The sequence below is a fragment of the Heteronotia binoei genome, chromosome 21 (assembly GCF_032191835.1).
Source record: "Heteronotia binoei isolate CCM8104 ecotype False Entrance Well chromosome 21, APGP_CSIRO_Hbin_v1, whole genome shotgun sequence".
Taxonomy (NCBI): Eukaryota; Metazoa; Chordata; class Lepidosauria; order Squamata; family Gekkonidae; genus Heteronotia; species Heteronotia binoei.
In genome coordinates, this window is record NC_083243.1 from 173086433 (window position 1) to 173101862 (window position 15430).

The 15430-nt window shown below is 42.5% G+C and overlaps 1 protein-coding gene across 1 annotated transcript in view; it reads left to right on the top strand.

The window, feature by feature from the left end:
* SPTB (spectrin beta, erythrocytic) overlaps positions 1–15430 on the top strand; it is a 206409-nt gene that overhangs the window by 125986 nt on the left and 64993 nt on the right. Inside the window, exons 10-14 of the mRNA XM_060262547.1 lie at positions 699–816; positions 2022–2180; positions 6582–6884; positions 9107–9257; positions 11582–12452. Coding sequence (XP_060118530.1) covers positions 699–816; positions 2022–2180; positions 6582–6884; positions 9107–9257; positions 11582–12452 — 1602 coding nt within the window. The remainder of the gene's footprint in view (positions 1–698; positions 817–2021; positions 2181–6581; positions 6885–9106; positions 9258–11581; positions 12453–15430) is intronic.

Below are 15430 nucleotides of genomic sequence, written 5' to 3' on the forward strand. Positions count from 1 at the left end.
TGCCATGTACTGCTGCACATGTCTAGGTCAATGGTTGTAAGAATACTGATATTTAAATGTCAGTTCTATATTTCAACAAATTGAAATAACAATCCTAAACTCTTAGAATAATCTATCTACTAGAGGAACAAAGTGCAATATGTGTGTGTGTGTGTTTTATATCAGTTAACCTGGTGAAGGCTGAGTGCAGAATATACTGTGGGTGTGATCACTCAAGGAATGTGGCACAGCAGTATCCCAGCTCTGAAAAAGCTGGTGTTCTTTGATGTATGCCAGGGCATTCACACAGCCCCCACCCCGCTGCCAGGAGAGGCATGGGCCGCACATGCGCGCCAGGAGCATTCATACTGCTCATGCACATGTGGGGCACATGCATTGCACACACCAGCCATTCAGACAGCTGGGAAACAAAGCCCTACATAAGCTTAGAGATTTGCTACCATGAAATACCTGGTAGCTATTTAATCTGGTCCCAGCTTGTCCAAAGATGAAGTAAAGATGCGTGAGACTCGGGAGGCAGTTGCATGCGTGTGATCGTGCACATTAAATCCAGATGGGAGGTGCGGCTAGGTCGGGCCAAATCTCTTGTGTGATCGCACCCTGTGTGTCAGCAGTTCAGTGACAGAAGTTACTTGTGCTATTCCTCTTTCTAATCTTTACTCAAAGCATCTTCTTTGTTTTGCTGTGTCCTTGGACAGGTTTCAGGAGAAGGGGAACCTGGAAGTCCTGCTGTTCACCATCCAGTCAAGAATGAGGGCCAACAACCAGAAAGTGTATACTCCTCATGAAGGCAAACTAGTATCTGACATCAACCGGGTACTTAAAACTTTTACTTATGATCAACAGAGAAGTGCCCTTTTATGGCCTCACATTTGCAGAGTCTTTGTTCTATCTGAATGCTGCAGTAGGTTACAGACATTATATGGTTGGCTATGTCTGTTAATGGTTAGATGTTTCAGAGCATCCAGAAAAGCTGGCTCTTTGGTTAGGATGCTCCTATGTGCTATTGGAAATCAATTATGTGCATTGATCTTAGCATTTATTTAGAAGATTCATAAGCCGCCTGTGCCTCTACAGAAATCTGTTTGAGGAGGCCTACAACAGAAAGGAAAACAATTTTATATATATATATATATATATATATATATATATATATATATATATATATATATATATATATATATATATATATATTTAAAAGCCTTGCCATGCTAAACCAGGAATACTCATTCTCTGAGGAGCAACACAGCTGCCGTAATGTAGATGCTGCCTTCTATGCAGCTTTCGCCCATGGTTATTTGAGAAGTTAAAATAGTCTAGAGCATATAAATGCTTTCTGGCCTGCCTGTGTAAGGTGCTGTGGGCAACTGACAACAGTCAATCTAAGAGAAGAAGTCAGTGGACCTAGCAGAAGGCTGACTTGTCTTAGTTATAGTTTATTTGATTTATAGCCCACCCTTCCCGCTGAAGCAGGCTCAGGGCCTTATATTCTTATATTTCAGTGCCTTGTTGCCTACGACAAGCTGAATATATTTTTCATAGCTAGTGTTTGAGGAATGATTTACAGAATACTTTTCCTCTCCGTCCAAGCAATCTTGATTGTCCCTTGATCAATTCTTTCACGACAATGTGTAAATGAGGTGATCTCTAGTGCAGACTGCAACAATTCCTGTAACTTGTAGCGGTGGAGAAGGAATTCTGCTGGTAACCATACAAATTGCTGCCGGCTACTTATTTGTTACTGCTTCATTCATTATTATTTATTCACATGACTGGGTGCCTGAAGACCATTGGGGCTACACGTACAAGAAAAGGATTGTGGAAACTAATCTTTAGTGCTTTGTAGTCATTTAAAGGAAGAGGAATACAAAAGAACAAAGAGGCATCACGTTGCTGATGTGAGAGAGCGATAAAGCAGACTGAAGGGAAGTTTAGTAAAGGGGGCCAAGTTGCATCATGCAGGAATTTCCCATAGTACAGTCTGTTGAATTTTCTTTCTTCTGTGGAACACATCTGCACAGGCCTGGGAGAAGCTGGAGAAGGCAGAGCATGAACGGGAACTGGCACTGAGAAATGAGCTTATTAGGCAGGAGAAGCTGGAGCAGCTGGCCCGACGCTTTGATCGCAAGGCAGCAATGCGGGAGACGTGGCTTAGTGAAAACCAGCGGCTTGTTGCACAGGTAATGGGGAACTTCTGGGAATACGCTGGTTCCAGATTCAGAACTTCCTGGAAGAATCAGGAAGTGAATGTCATAAAGAGAAAGAGCCGTGTTTGTAAAAATGATGACAGCCTGGGATTATGGCTCTTGAATACTCTTTCTGACGTAGGCTTGACATATTTGGTCCCAGCCAGGGCTTTTTTTGTAGCAGGAACTCCTTTGCATATTAGGCCACACACACACACACCCCCGATGTAGCCAATCCTCTTGGAGCTTACATTAGGCCCTGTACTAAGAGCCCTGTAAGCTCTTGGAAGATTGGCTACATCAGTGGTGTGTGGCCTAATATGCAAAGGAGTTCCTGCTACAAAAAAAGCCTTGGCCCAGCATTAAGACATCACACAAAGACTCTGTTATTTCTTCATGCCTTTGGACAGGGCTAGCTCATCCACTAGGAAAATTAGGCATTTGCCTAGGGCGCCAGGAGGGTATGTGTGAAAAATTGGGCTCCCTCCCGGCACCCCAGACAATCACCCCCCAGGCACTTTCAGAGGAGCGATGCCAGCCTCTCCCTTACAGGCTTCAACGCCAGCATTTTAGTAAAGCATTCTCTTAAGAGAGCGCACAACGAAGCTTCGCTCCCCCCTCCCTTCTGGTTCCGGAGTGGGCTTGGCGTGTGCAGGCAGAGGGGAGGGGGAGGGGGGCGGCGCAGCAAGTTTGCACGGGGTGCCATGCACTCTAGGGCTGGCCCTGCCTTTTGGTTAGTTTGCTTTACTCTAATCTCCTCTGCCCATTTTGTTTTCTGTTTTATTTTACTGGAGGATTGGGTGGGGGGGGTTTTTTGCTTTGCTTTTAGTGCTGGCCTTTGCGCTTATCTATTACATTTACTTTTTTCACTGATGTGTTTTTGAAGGGGCTGTTAGCTGCTCTGAGTAAGTCTGTGTTACTAAAGAAAGTGGGATAGAAATAAAAGATTAATAAAATAAGTAACCCACCTACCCACACCAGTCCCTCAAAAGAGAGCATTAGAAAGGGCTGAGTACGTATATACTAGGTGCTTGCCTGTTTGACCCAGAATTCATTTATCTACATTTCCTGCTCATTCTGAAATGGCTGAACTCTAGGGCTGGAGTACTCAAAGTTCAAAGCCATCTTTTGAGCAAAGAGCAGGCACAGGGAATTTGGAGCATGGGGGGGATATTGACAGCCTTGATATTGACAATGGCTGTTTTCCCATTGAGCTTACCTCGGAGCGACGTCCCTCTTCACCGCGCAGCGTCTGTGCGGATTTCCCACCAACTGCTCCGAGGCTGCTCCGAGTAACCAAGCAGAGTCGCAGCTTTTGCATCGCTAACATAAACTGGTTTTTAGCGGTTTCCATTTGCGACGCAAAAGGTCGGGAACTTCCTGGTTCCTCGGAGCAGCCTCGGAGCAGTTGGTGGGAAATCCGCGCAGACGCTGCGCAGTGAAGAGGGACGTCGCTCCGAGGTAAGCTCAGTGGGAAAACGGCCAATGAGTGAGGAAACAGCTGCTGCTGATAAAGGCTGCTATGACCAAAAACATTATCACAAGCATTGCAACTTAGACAAGATTTACCTGGAATGAGCCCACTGAATCTTTTTTAGCACATTGTGGTACAAGTGTGACTTACATGAACCAGGACAATTCAATGCTTTGAACCAAACATAACAATACCTTCAAAAGTAATCTTTTAGACTTTCACCTAAGGCAGAACTAGACATTACACAACACACAGGGATTGCTGCCCAAACCAGCAACACCATCCTGGGACAGAAGGGTAACATTGGGCTAGCAGGGGGCAGGCCCTCATTTGGGGCATGGCCGGCTAAGGGACAGGAGGCTGGATGCCCTCTTATCAGAAAATGATGAGGGGTTGTGCGTGCTGTACTGTAGAGCACCTGTGTATTGAATACAGAAGGTCCCAGGTTCAATCCCAGAAACCCCAATTACAAGGATCAAGTAGTAGGTGCAAAATACCACTTGAGACCTTGGAGAACTGCTACCAGTCAAGAGTGTTGACCTTGATAAGACCAGTGGTCTGATTCTTTATAAGGCAGCTTCATGTTATTATGACATGTGCTAAAAAAACTATGATAGCCATGTTACATAGCCTGTGTTTACAGACCAGTATTGTCCCTTCAAACAATTAACAGAATTCATTGGGAGATATGAACTAGCTAAGTTACAAGTATTTACTAAGGAAAGTGAATTAGCCCTTAATTAGAATTAGGCTTGGGTATACAACTGAAGTGCAAAGGACAAAAAAAAACTACCAAAGGTGGAAGATGACAGATCTGATTCAGTTGTATACAGGGCTGTTTTTGTAGCAGGAACTCCTTTGCATATTAGGCCACACATCCCTGATGTAGCCAACCCTCCTGGAGCTTACAGTAGGCCCTGTACGAAGAGCCCTGTAAGCTCTTGGAGGATTAGCTGCATCAGGGGAGTGTGGCCTAATATGCAAAGGAGTTCCTGTTACAAAAAAACCAACAACTCTGGTTGTCTGTACTGGGAGAAGGGAGTGTTTGTCAGGATTTTGGATTCCAAAACTTTGAGACAGAACTGGCAGGCAGCCTGGAGAAATTAAGAATATGATTCAACACAAATTGCGCTAAATTATACCAGTTGTAATTCTGGGGTGGTGTAATATGTGACTACAAATTGGTCTAACGTCACTGAGATACCATAAAAGATCACATTCTTCCCCAATATCCTCTGAATGTGGTTCCTTTTTCTGGTTTATGCAGTGCCTTAAACTATTTTAATTTCCCGTTTTCTGTCCTGAGAACAGTAGAATGGATGTTCAAATATTTCAGAGTTACCATCTGTGGTGAGTGGTTAACCAGATAAAATTAATATCCCTACTTGAGTGTATAGGCTTGACTCAGTCATGTGGGATGCAACAGAAGTCTTGCTTTGGCATAGGGTGTGGTCCAAGGATGTTTTAATATCAAGGTATGGAGTGCCACCACCTTGGAGTAAAAGCTACCCCTCTCTCTCTTAGCATTGTCCAGTGGCAACACTGAAGAGATGTGCTTTGTTTGTGTCACCAAGCTGCAAGGCTTTGAGTAAGGAAGTGTGTGGCTCTTTAGCGGAACAACTTGTTTCTACAAGGCACAAACTCAGGGTAGCTACAAGACAGATTCTTGGTACAGCTAAGCAAAATAAAGAAATGTTACTGGCTAATTACTTACAATCCAGGAACATCTAGTCATTGCCAGTTACGTACCTGCAAGCATCCCTTGGCATCATTCCCTCTGTCATCTGGGGTTGGGACGGTGGCTCAGTGGTAGAGCATCTGCTTGGGAAGCAGAAGGTCCCAGGTTCAATCTCTGGCATCTCCAAAAAAGGGTCCAGGCAAATAGGTGTGAAAAACCTCAGCTTGAGACCCTGGAGAGCTGCTGCCAGTCTGAGCAGACAATACTGACTTTGATGGAACCAGGGTCTGATTCAGTATAAGGCAACTTCATATGTTCATATGTTCATCTCTCATCACAACACACACACACACATGAGTGAGCGCACTCCCCTCAGCAACCACAACTAAAGCGCAGCCCCAAACAAAGGAACAGTGTCTCCCACCCCCACCCCCAGTTTTTCAGACCCCTTCCCATGTGGACTCCTAGGGCATTAGCCAATCTGACTGCCAGGTCCTGGGGCTCAAGTCCGCCAGAACATGGACCTCCAATCAAGAGATGTTAACACATCAAAACAAGGCAGGTCTACTGCTTCAGACCAACACGGCTGCCCAGCTGGATCTAAACACATCGAAAGGTTAGTGCAGTTTTTCCTTTAGGTTGTAAACGACGCTCTCTGTTTGAAGAAGTGCATATTTCTCCTGTTATGCCCATCTTAGGGATGCCAGTACACCCTTCCATCACCATAAATACCATTGCATATCATGCCCATCTGCCTGTCATCCACATCCAGCTGCTAGTATTCATATAGGGCGTTTTCGCACTGCCCTTACGCCGGAGCGACGTCCCTCTTCACCGCGCAGCGTCTGCGCGGATTTCGCACTAATTGCTCTGCAGAACCCGGAAGAGCCGCAAAGTCCCACGGCTTTTGCGTCGCAAATGTAAACTGGTTTTGGGCAGTTTACATTTGCGATGCAAAAGCCGCGGGACTTTGCGGCTCTTCCGGGTTCTACGGAGACGCTGCGCGGTGAAGAGGGACGTCGCTCCGGCGTAAGGTCAGTGCGAAAACGCCCATAGTCTTTGAAGTGAAGTAAAAGCAGCTTGTAATTTCCAAAGCATGAAAAGAGACTCAAGCACTTTGTGGTCACTTGCCTAAGTGGGCCTCCGATTGCTTCTGTTTTTGTTTACATTGCCCCCTCCTACTTCATAGAGCATGAGAAGCAGTCTTGATATTGCTGATCAAAGTGATATTTACTTTGTGCAGGATAACTTTGGGAATGACTTGCCAGCTGTGGAAGCAGCAAAGAAAAAGCACGAAGCCATTGAAACAGATACAGCTGCCTACAAGGAACGTGTCCAGGCCATCGAGGATGTGGCCAAGGAGTTAGAGATGGAGAACTACCATGACATCAAGCGCATCAATGCTCGCAAAGACAGCATCCTACGGCTCTGGGAGTACCTGCAGGAGCTGCTACAAGCCCGTCGACAGAGGCTGGAGATGAACCTTACACTGCAGAAGCTGTTCCAAGATATGTTGCATAGCATTGACTGGATGGATGAAATGAAAGTAAGGAAGGGCACGGGTGGAACTCAGTAGGGTCTCTAGAATGAAACGACTTATGGAGAGTTTTATCCTTTGGGGAGCCAAAGCATCCCAACTTATATAATTAATGGATCAATTAATCTGGCCCTTCTTCTCAAAGGGCTATCATAGAACTTTCTCAGAACTGTTTTAAAATCTTATAAAAAAGTAAACAGTTTAGCAATCCAAACCATAAAATAGCCAGTTTCAGCAGCAGTTCAACAACTGCTAAAAATATGCTGGCCAACATTAGAAGGCCATTAGAGTACTGGCTTGAGAAGACGCAGGGCAAACCAGCACTGAATAACCTGCTGCTTGTATCCACATTCATGATTTCAGTAGTCCAAGGCAGAGCCTTTCAAGTGACTTCAGACACAAAACAAGGCTGGCTTGGGGGTTGTGCTCCTGCTTTGGCAAAACGCTGTGGCTTAGTGGTAGAAAACATGCTTTGCATGCAGAAGGTTCCAGATTCAATTGCCAGCTAAAAGGATTGGGGAAGCAGTGCTGGGAAGCACCGTTCTCTCTCTGAGACTCTGGAGAGCGGCTGCCAATCAGTAAACAGTACTGAGTTGGATTGACCAATGGTCTGATTCTACACAAGGCAGCTTCATATGTACCTCAAAATCTGCCACCTGAAGTGGAGCACCACAACCTCAAATGTGCTCCAGAAAGGCAAGTATTTCTGGAGCTAGTTCAGAGCTAGAGCTAATCAAAACTTGCATAACTTTAAATGTGTATGGGGGGATTCTTAAAATGATTTTTATATAGCACTTAGTATTTTAAAATAATAAAAATTAGTAAAATGTCATGAGATTTTATTTTGTATTATTGTGGATCATTACTCTGGCCTACATGTTCTTGGTGACCCATTACATTTTCTATTGCTACTGCAGGGTACTTGGAAGACTTCTGAATTAAATGTGGCTCTACAAGGAGCATTGTTTGGTTTCAGGTTTTTTTTATTTATTATGTATTTACTTTATAATCACCTTTCATACTGAGACTTAAGGTGGATTACAGAATTTTAGAAAATGCAATAGGAACAGTATAAAATGTGCAATAACCAATGTAATAAAAGTGGATTACGGGATTAAAAAGCAAAGCAATAAAAACAGTATAAGGTATCATAAAATAAATGCAAAAAATAGATTATAGGCAAGGCTTTTTTTGTAGCAGGAACTCCTTTACATATTAGGCCACACACCCCTGATGTAGCCAATCCTCCAAGAGCTTACAGGACTCTTTTACAGGGCCTACTGTGAACTCCAGGAGGGTTGGCTGCATCAGGAGTGGGTGGCCTAATGTGCAAATGAGTTCCTGCTACAAAAAAAGCCCTAATTATAGATATTAGAAGAAACGCTTTTAAGAACAAGGTAATACATACAATAAACAGCGCTATAAACCTCAGCCCTGTCCCCTTTACATAAAAGCATGTTTCTGAACAATTCCATTTTACTACAGCCCTGTTGCCTTTATAAGTTGGCCATCTGCAACATAGTCAGCTGTGGTTTAAAAATGTGGGAATATTGACACACTACGTCCAGCTGTTTGTACCAGAGGCCTGATGCCATTTTTTAAAAAGAAAAACCAATTGGCAAAGCTCAGGAACTGTGTTAAGTGGTGAAGCAGCAGCAGAGTGGGTATCCTTAACCCTGTCCTGTCTTGTCCTTTCTCTGCACCAAGAGTCACCTCCTGAGCAGTGTTCCCTCTAAGCTGAGTTAGCGTGAGCTAGCTCACAGATTTTTAGCTTCCAACTTACACATTTTTGTCTTAGCTCAGGAAGGATGACCCCCATAGCGCAATAATTTATGCAGTAGCTCACAACTTTAATGCCAGTAGCTCACAACTTTAATGCCAGTAGCTCACAACTTTAATGCCAGTAAGTCACAAAGTATAATTTTTGCTCACAAGACTCTGCAGCTTAGAGGGAACATTGCTCCTGAGGTATTTGCATCACAGCATGCAACCTTTTTTATCCTTCAGGGAGTGAGAACTGCTCTTGGGGTCATTTGGGGGAAAAAAAAAAAGGAATGGCAAACAGAAAAAGGATTAAGTAAATCATTCCTTCACTGCACAAAATCATCCTCCTCCAAACTGGGTCTTCTTTTTTTCAGTTGCTACTGGAATATCATTATTTACAATAATGCATAATATGTGGTTAGCTGACTGAGAGTCAAGATGCATTCTCCTTTTTGTGTTTTTTCTAGGTTAAACTCTTATCCCCTGAATTTGGGAAGCATCTGTTGGAAGTGGAAGACCTCCTTCAGAAGCACAGATTGATGGAGGCTGACATGGCCATCCAGGCTGAGAAGGTCCGTGCTGTCAGTAAAGCTGCCCTTAAATTTGCCAATGGAGATGGTAGGTGTTCACCCAAACCTCATTCCTTTGCCTGCTTACCTCGAGTGAGTGAATGAGATCATTCATGTTGACTAATCAGAACTGCAAGTGGGAAAGGAAGGAGAGGAGAGACAGGCCACTGGTATCCACTTCTTTTTGCTCTTTGTCTGAAGCCAATGCCTCTGGGTTCTTGAATCGCCTTGGTGCTCTTCACTGAGCTGAATACATCTTTAGCAATGTAGCTCAGCATGCACAAATCAATTTATTGTTAGACCATTATATTCAAATAATATCAATTCTGCTGGTGACTAGGGATGATGAATACAATGACCAAATTATTTATAAAGATACCTCATACAAATATACAGGAAGTTTCTATAAGGGGATGGATTCCACATTAATTTTCAGAAAGGTCCCAAGAAAAATGCAAGAAGCCCATTCAAAAAGGACTCTTATTTATAAGTTCTTTATTTTTCTTATACATAGTAGTTTTGTTTTGGATCTATTGCGCTGCGCAGCCACTTTGTTTCTTACCGGTGACTAGGGATGAGCACAGAATGTGAAAATGCTGGTTTGTTTTGTTTTGTGATTCATTGGGTTGTCCAATTCAATGGTTGGTTTTGTTTTGTGTGTGTTTTTTTTCAATTTCCCGAATGACTTGTGGTTTTTTCAGTTTGGGAAGGTGTAGAATGGCCCGTGAGGGGGCTAGAGACACCAAACTTGTGGCAAACTCTTCAGTGGACTATCCTCTACCTGCTCTCCAAGTTTGGTGAGAATTTAATATGAGGAAGCCAAGCTGCAGCCCCCCAAAGCAGGTGCCCCATCTAGTCAGTTTCAGGGGGCTGGGGAATCATGCCAGGCTGTCTAGAAAAATGAGCCAAATGACCTGCCAAGAAAAAAGTCCAGTTCGTTTTAATGTTCAGGTGCAGCGGGATCAGATGAACCAGTTCAGAACAAACCACAAATTGGCCATTTTTAGCACAAATCACAATTTATGGTTCAGTTTGTGTCCATCCCTACTGGTGGCCTTCAAAACTATAGAATATTGGGGCTATGCATCAGATTTTCATCTGGACTGGTTATCTCTTGCTTTGATGTGATAGTGATGTAGGGAATGAACATATGAAGCTGCCTTCTACTGAATCAGACCCTGGGTCCATCAAAGTCAGTATTGTCTACTCAGACTGGCAGCGGCTTTCCAGGGTCTCAAGCTGAGGTTTTTCACACCTATTTGCCTGGACCCTTTTTTGGAGATGCCAGGGATTGAACCTGGGACCTTCTGCTTCCCAAGCAGATGCTCTACCACTGAGCCACCATCCCTCCCCTGCTCTCCAGGGTCTCAAGCTGAGGTTTTTCACACCTATTTGCCTGGACCCTTTTTTGGAGATGCTAGGGATTGAACCTGGGACCTTCTGCTTACCAAGCAGATGCTCTGCCACTGAGCCACCGTCCCTCCCCTAATGAGAATGAGAGTTGGAGTTTGGTTAAGGCTAAAGAGCTTTTTCACATGTTTATTTTAAGGGCTTAAATTGCATAATTGTCACATGGCACCCAGAGTTTCCTTCAAATTATGTGCTTCTGTTTGAAAGATACGTGCATTTTTTCCACTACTTAAAACAGCAATATATTATTCTCACTGGAGTAAATTTGCTACTTCTTCATGTTCTGTGAAGTCCCATACACATGCAGAAGTCCCTTCAGAACATTCTAGAGCAGGGGTGTCAAATGTCTGGCCCCTGGTCCAGAAGCAGCCCTGCTCAGATAACACTACAGTGACACTACAGTAATCAGTTAAGCAGCTCTCATCATCCTATGCCCATGCTTGCTTAAACATTGTTTATTAAATTTTAGTTCCTGACTTCATCTCCATAGTTCCATTCCAACTTGGAGCACACATGTACACTTTATTATTATTATTATTATTATTATTATTATTATTATTATTATTATTATTATTATTATTATTATTATTATTATTATTATTATTTCATGTCAGAAAGACCCTTCCTCAAAAGAAAGATCTTAACCCTTCTCTCAGATCAGTGCTCCTCCATTTTGTGAAAATTTTCTTCTTTTCTTTCCATTTTTATATTTAATTAATGTTACCTTTCTCCAGCACGGCAAAATATATCTTCTCTTTATAACAAATACATTCAGTTATTCCTGTGCAGGTTGCCTATATGGAAAAACTATTCCCTATCCGTTATTTATATTGAAGCTAGTTTTCAAAAATTTCCTGGAAATGCTGTAAGAGAAGAGAATGGTTGTGTCTTGTCCTTACTCTTAGAAAAAAAGATGTACCATACATTTCAGTTTACTTCTCTTTTCTGTCTACTCTTCTTTAGGTTATCGGCCTTGTGACCCAAAGGTAATATGTGATCGTGTGAACCACCTGGAAATGTGCCACCAGGAGTTGATGGCTTTGGCTGCAGAAAGGAAAGCTCGCCTGGAACAGTCTAAACGCCTTTGGAAGTTCTTTTGGGAACTAGATGAAGCTGAAAGCTGGATCAAGGAGAAAGAACAGATTTATTCCTCCCTAGATTATGGGAAAGACCTGACCAGCATTCTCATCCTGCAGAGGAAGCACAAGGCCTTTGAGGATGAGTTGCGTGGCCTGGAAACCCACTTGCAACAGACCATCAAAGAGGGAGAAACCATGATTGCTCAGAAGCATTTTGGAGTGCCTAAAATCCGCAGCAGGATTGAGGAAGTGAAAGCTCTTTGGGCCCAACTGCAAGAACTGGCAGCTTTCCGCAAGAAGAATTTGCAGGATGCTGAGAGCTTCTTCCAGTTCCAGGTGGATGCAGATGACCTAATGGCCTGGCTGCAGGATGCCTATCGCCTGGTATCCAGTGAGGATGTAGGGCACGATGAATATTCCACTCAAGCCCTTGTGAAAAAGCACAGGGATCTCATAGATGAAGTAGCAGATAACAAGAGAGTCATGGACAATCTGACCAGGCAAGCCCAGAGTTTCCCCACTGAGTTTAGGGATGTTCCAGGGTGTGAGAATAGACTGAAGGCTATCCAGGCAATGTACAATGAGGTTGTGTCCCTGGCAGATCTGCGCAGGCAGAAGTTGCAGGATGCCCTGGATCTCTACACAGTTTTCAGTGAGACAGATGCATGTGAACTCTGGATGAGTGAAAAGGAGAAGTGGTTGGAGCAAATGGAGATTCCTGATACCCTGGAGGACCTGGATGTTGTGCAGCATAGGTAAGAATAATACTCTGGGCGATATCCATTGACCTGTTTACTATGCTTACCTATAATTAAGCTGGGAGTGTGACATATGCAAGTGAGCAATGAAGAGTTTTGTTGTGTTGTGTTTTAAAGACTGTTAAATACATGACTGTAATTAACAACTTTTAATAACGTGTGTTAGTCCTTAAAAACAATACTTCGATGTCGAGATGTTTTTTTGCCTACAACTCCCATCAGCCCCAGCAGCAGACATGTGGCTCAACAGCTCCGTAATGATAAGTCTATGATAAGCCTCTTAATTTAAAAATTTTGTTTTAAGCCTGTGGATTTTACCTTCTCCATTTTAACTCTTTTAACTATAATCAGAGGGTTTTTTCCCTTCCTTTTTTTGGAATGTTACTTCGATGTCAATTGGATATGAACACGCATATGTAACAATCTAAATATGTTTTATTTAGTTATATATAATTGTTAATATGGAAAAGTGCATAAATGTATATCAGCCTGAAGTACAAGAGTCCACATAAACCAACATGGTGACTTGAATTACAAGTGGCCGGTTGTCCTTCCCATTTAATGAAAACCTTCTTCAGATCTTGGTTATAAAACAGTGAAAAAAGTCAGTGCCTATTAATCATTTAATGTACCAAGTCAAACATGAAGGAGAGCATGAATGTTCAAGCGTATATTGGTCAGAGCCTAATAATGGGAATCACCAATCAAAATAAGAAATAGCATCTTTGCCAACGTTTTGGATTCTTTGTAGGCTTTGCTGTTTCTTGATGATTCCTGTTATTAGGCTCTGACCAAGATCTGACCAATGTTATTAGGTTCTGACCAAGATCTGACCAATGTTATTCGGTTCTGACCAAGATCTGACCAATGTTATTAGGCTCTGACGGATGTCACCATGTCTGTGTATATAGACTCTTGTAATCAATATATGTTTATAATATATAATGTAATATAATATATGTTTAGCGCTTTTCCGCATTTAATAATTATATATAGCTAAATTACATGTATTTAGATTGGTTACATGTGCATGTTAATATATTAATTGACACTGAAGTATTGTTTTTGAATGTGTGTAAACAAAATACTAACATACATATTGATTTGACAATTTTGTTGTTGTTCGGTCGCACAGTCGAGTCCGACTCTTTGCAACCCCGTGGACAAAGTCACGCCAGGCCCTCCTGTCTTCCACCATCCTCCGAAGTCTGCTCAAATTTGTGTTAGTTACATCAGTAACACTGTCCAGCCATCTCATCTTTTGCCGTTCCCTTCTTCTTTTGCCTTCTGTCTTTCCCAGCATCAGGATCTTCTGTTTTATTCAGAACATTACAGTCCTGTATTTAACAGTGGTTGGTTAATTGTTTCTCTACAGCGTTTCTTCACACTTTCCACACCACGGTCCGTTTTTTTGTATGATTTGCGTCTTAAAGACTACCAAATTTAAGTGTGGTGTAAGCATTCGTGGGCTTACTGCCCTTTGAGGATAGAATTGCTTATTACCATAGCAAATAATGGTTCCTAAACCCTAATAGGGAGTAAGGTTTAAGTATTTGAGTCTTAGGAAATGAATGGTTTTAAAGTGAAAAAGGATGTAATAGAAGTACATGTGTGCCTTTTTCCCCAGTCAAAGGCATAAGTCTGAAGGCAGATGTGGAGACTGGCTTCTATACACATGGATCATGTTGGAAAGAGGAAGGCAATGGCATGGCTATTATTGCCCTGCATAATAAGTGTGTCATCAAACATAAGCACATACCTTCATTCGCAAAACTATAACATAATAAAGATAAAAAAGGTAGTCCCCTGTGCAAGCACCAGTCATTTCCGACTCTGGGGTGATGTCGCATCACGATGTTTTCACGGCAGACTTTTTAACGGGGTGGTTTGCCATTGCCTTCCCCAGTCATCTACGCTTTCCCCCCAGCAAACTGGGTTCTCATTTTACCGACCTCAGAAGGATGGAAGGCTGAGTCAACCTTGAGCCAGCTACCCGAATCCAGCTTCCACCAGGATCAAACTCAGGTCGTGAGCAGAGCAAAATATATCTTCTCTTTATAACAAATACATTCAGTTATTCCTGTGCAGGTAGCCTATATGGAAAAGCTATTTCCTATCCATTATTTATATTGAAGCTAGTTTTCAAAAATTTCCTGGAAATGCTGTAAGAGAAGAGAATGATTACGTTTTGTCCTTTCTGACTCTTAGAAAAAAAGATGTACCATACATTTCAGTATACTTCTCTTTTCTTGGACTGCATTACTGCAGCTTACCACTCTGTGCCACGGGGCTCGCTATAACATAATAGGCAGCCCTAACTCTAAAGTGGGTTAGACTTAATCTCACTGTCTCTGTGTGTTATTAATAGTGGTGCAAAATAAAAGGCAGTGAACAGCAAGGTCTATGGTATCTTATTTGTGGCCTCTCAAACACCACTACAGTTCTTTTGGGTAATTGCCAGCTATAAGCATAGAACCTGTCATTGTTTGATCTAAAACCACATCTTACTATTTGATGAACTGAAGAATCATGATTAGGATTGGCTAAAGCTGAAGTCAGAGGCAAACTTGCACTGTTCCTAGTTTGGTCCTCAGTTTGTGAAACATAGCATAGAATTAATAAGTGAATAAACAAATTATATAACTCAGTTATGCTAAGGACCCTCACTAGTTGACAACAAAATGTCAAGCTGATGTAAAACCTTAGTAAGATAATTGCATCTTATGAATGTATATGCATTTTTTTTTGCTGCAGTAGACAGCAGCTCCCCAATGTTTACATGATATGTGTTTGCACAGAAAGAAGCGTGCATGATGTCAGTCTCCATGGGATTTTTCAGTAGATCAAAACACCTTCCGTGATAAGAATATTGGAAAGTGTGAGGTGATACTGAAAATGTAACAGTGAAGTGTAAAAGTAGGAACAGTAAACCATGTAAACAGTGACGTGTAAATGGCGGTTGGACTAGATGAGCC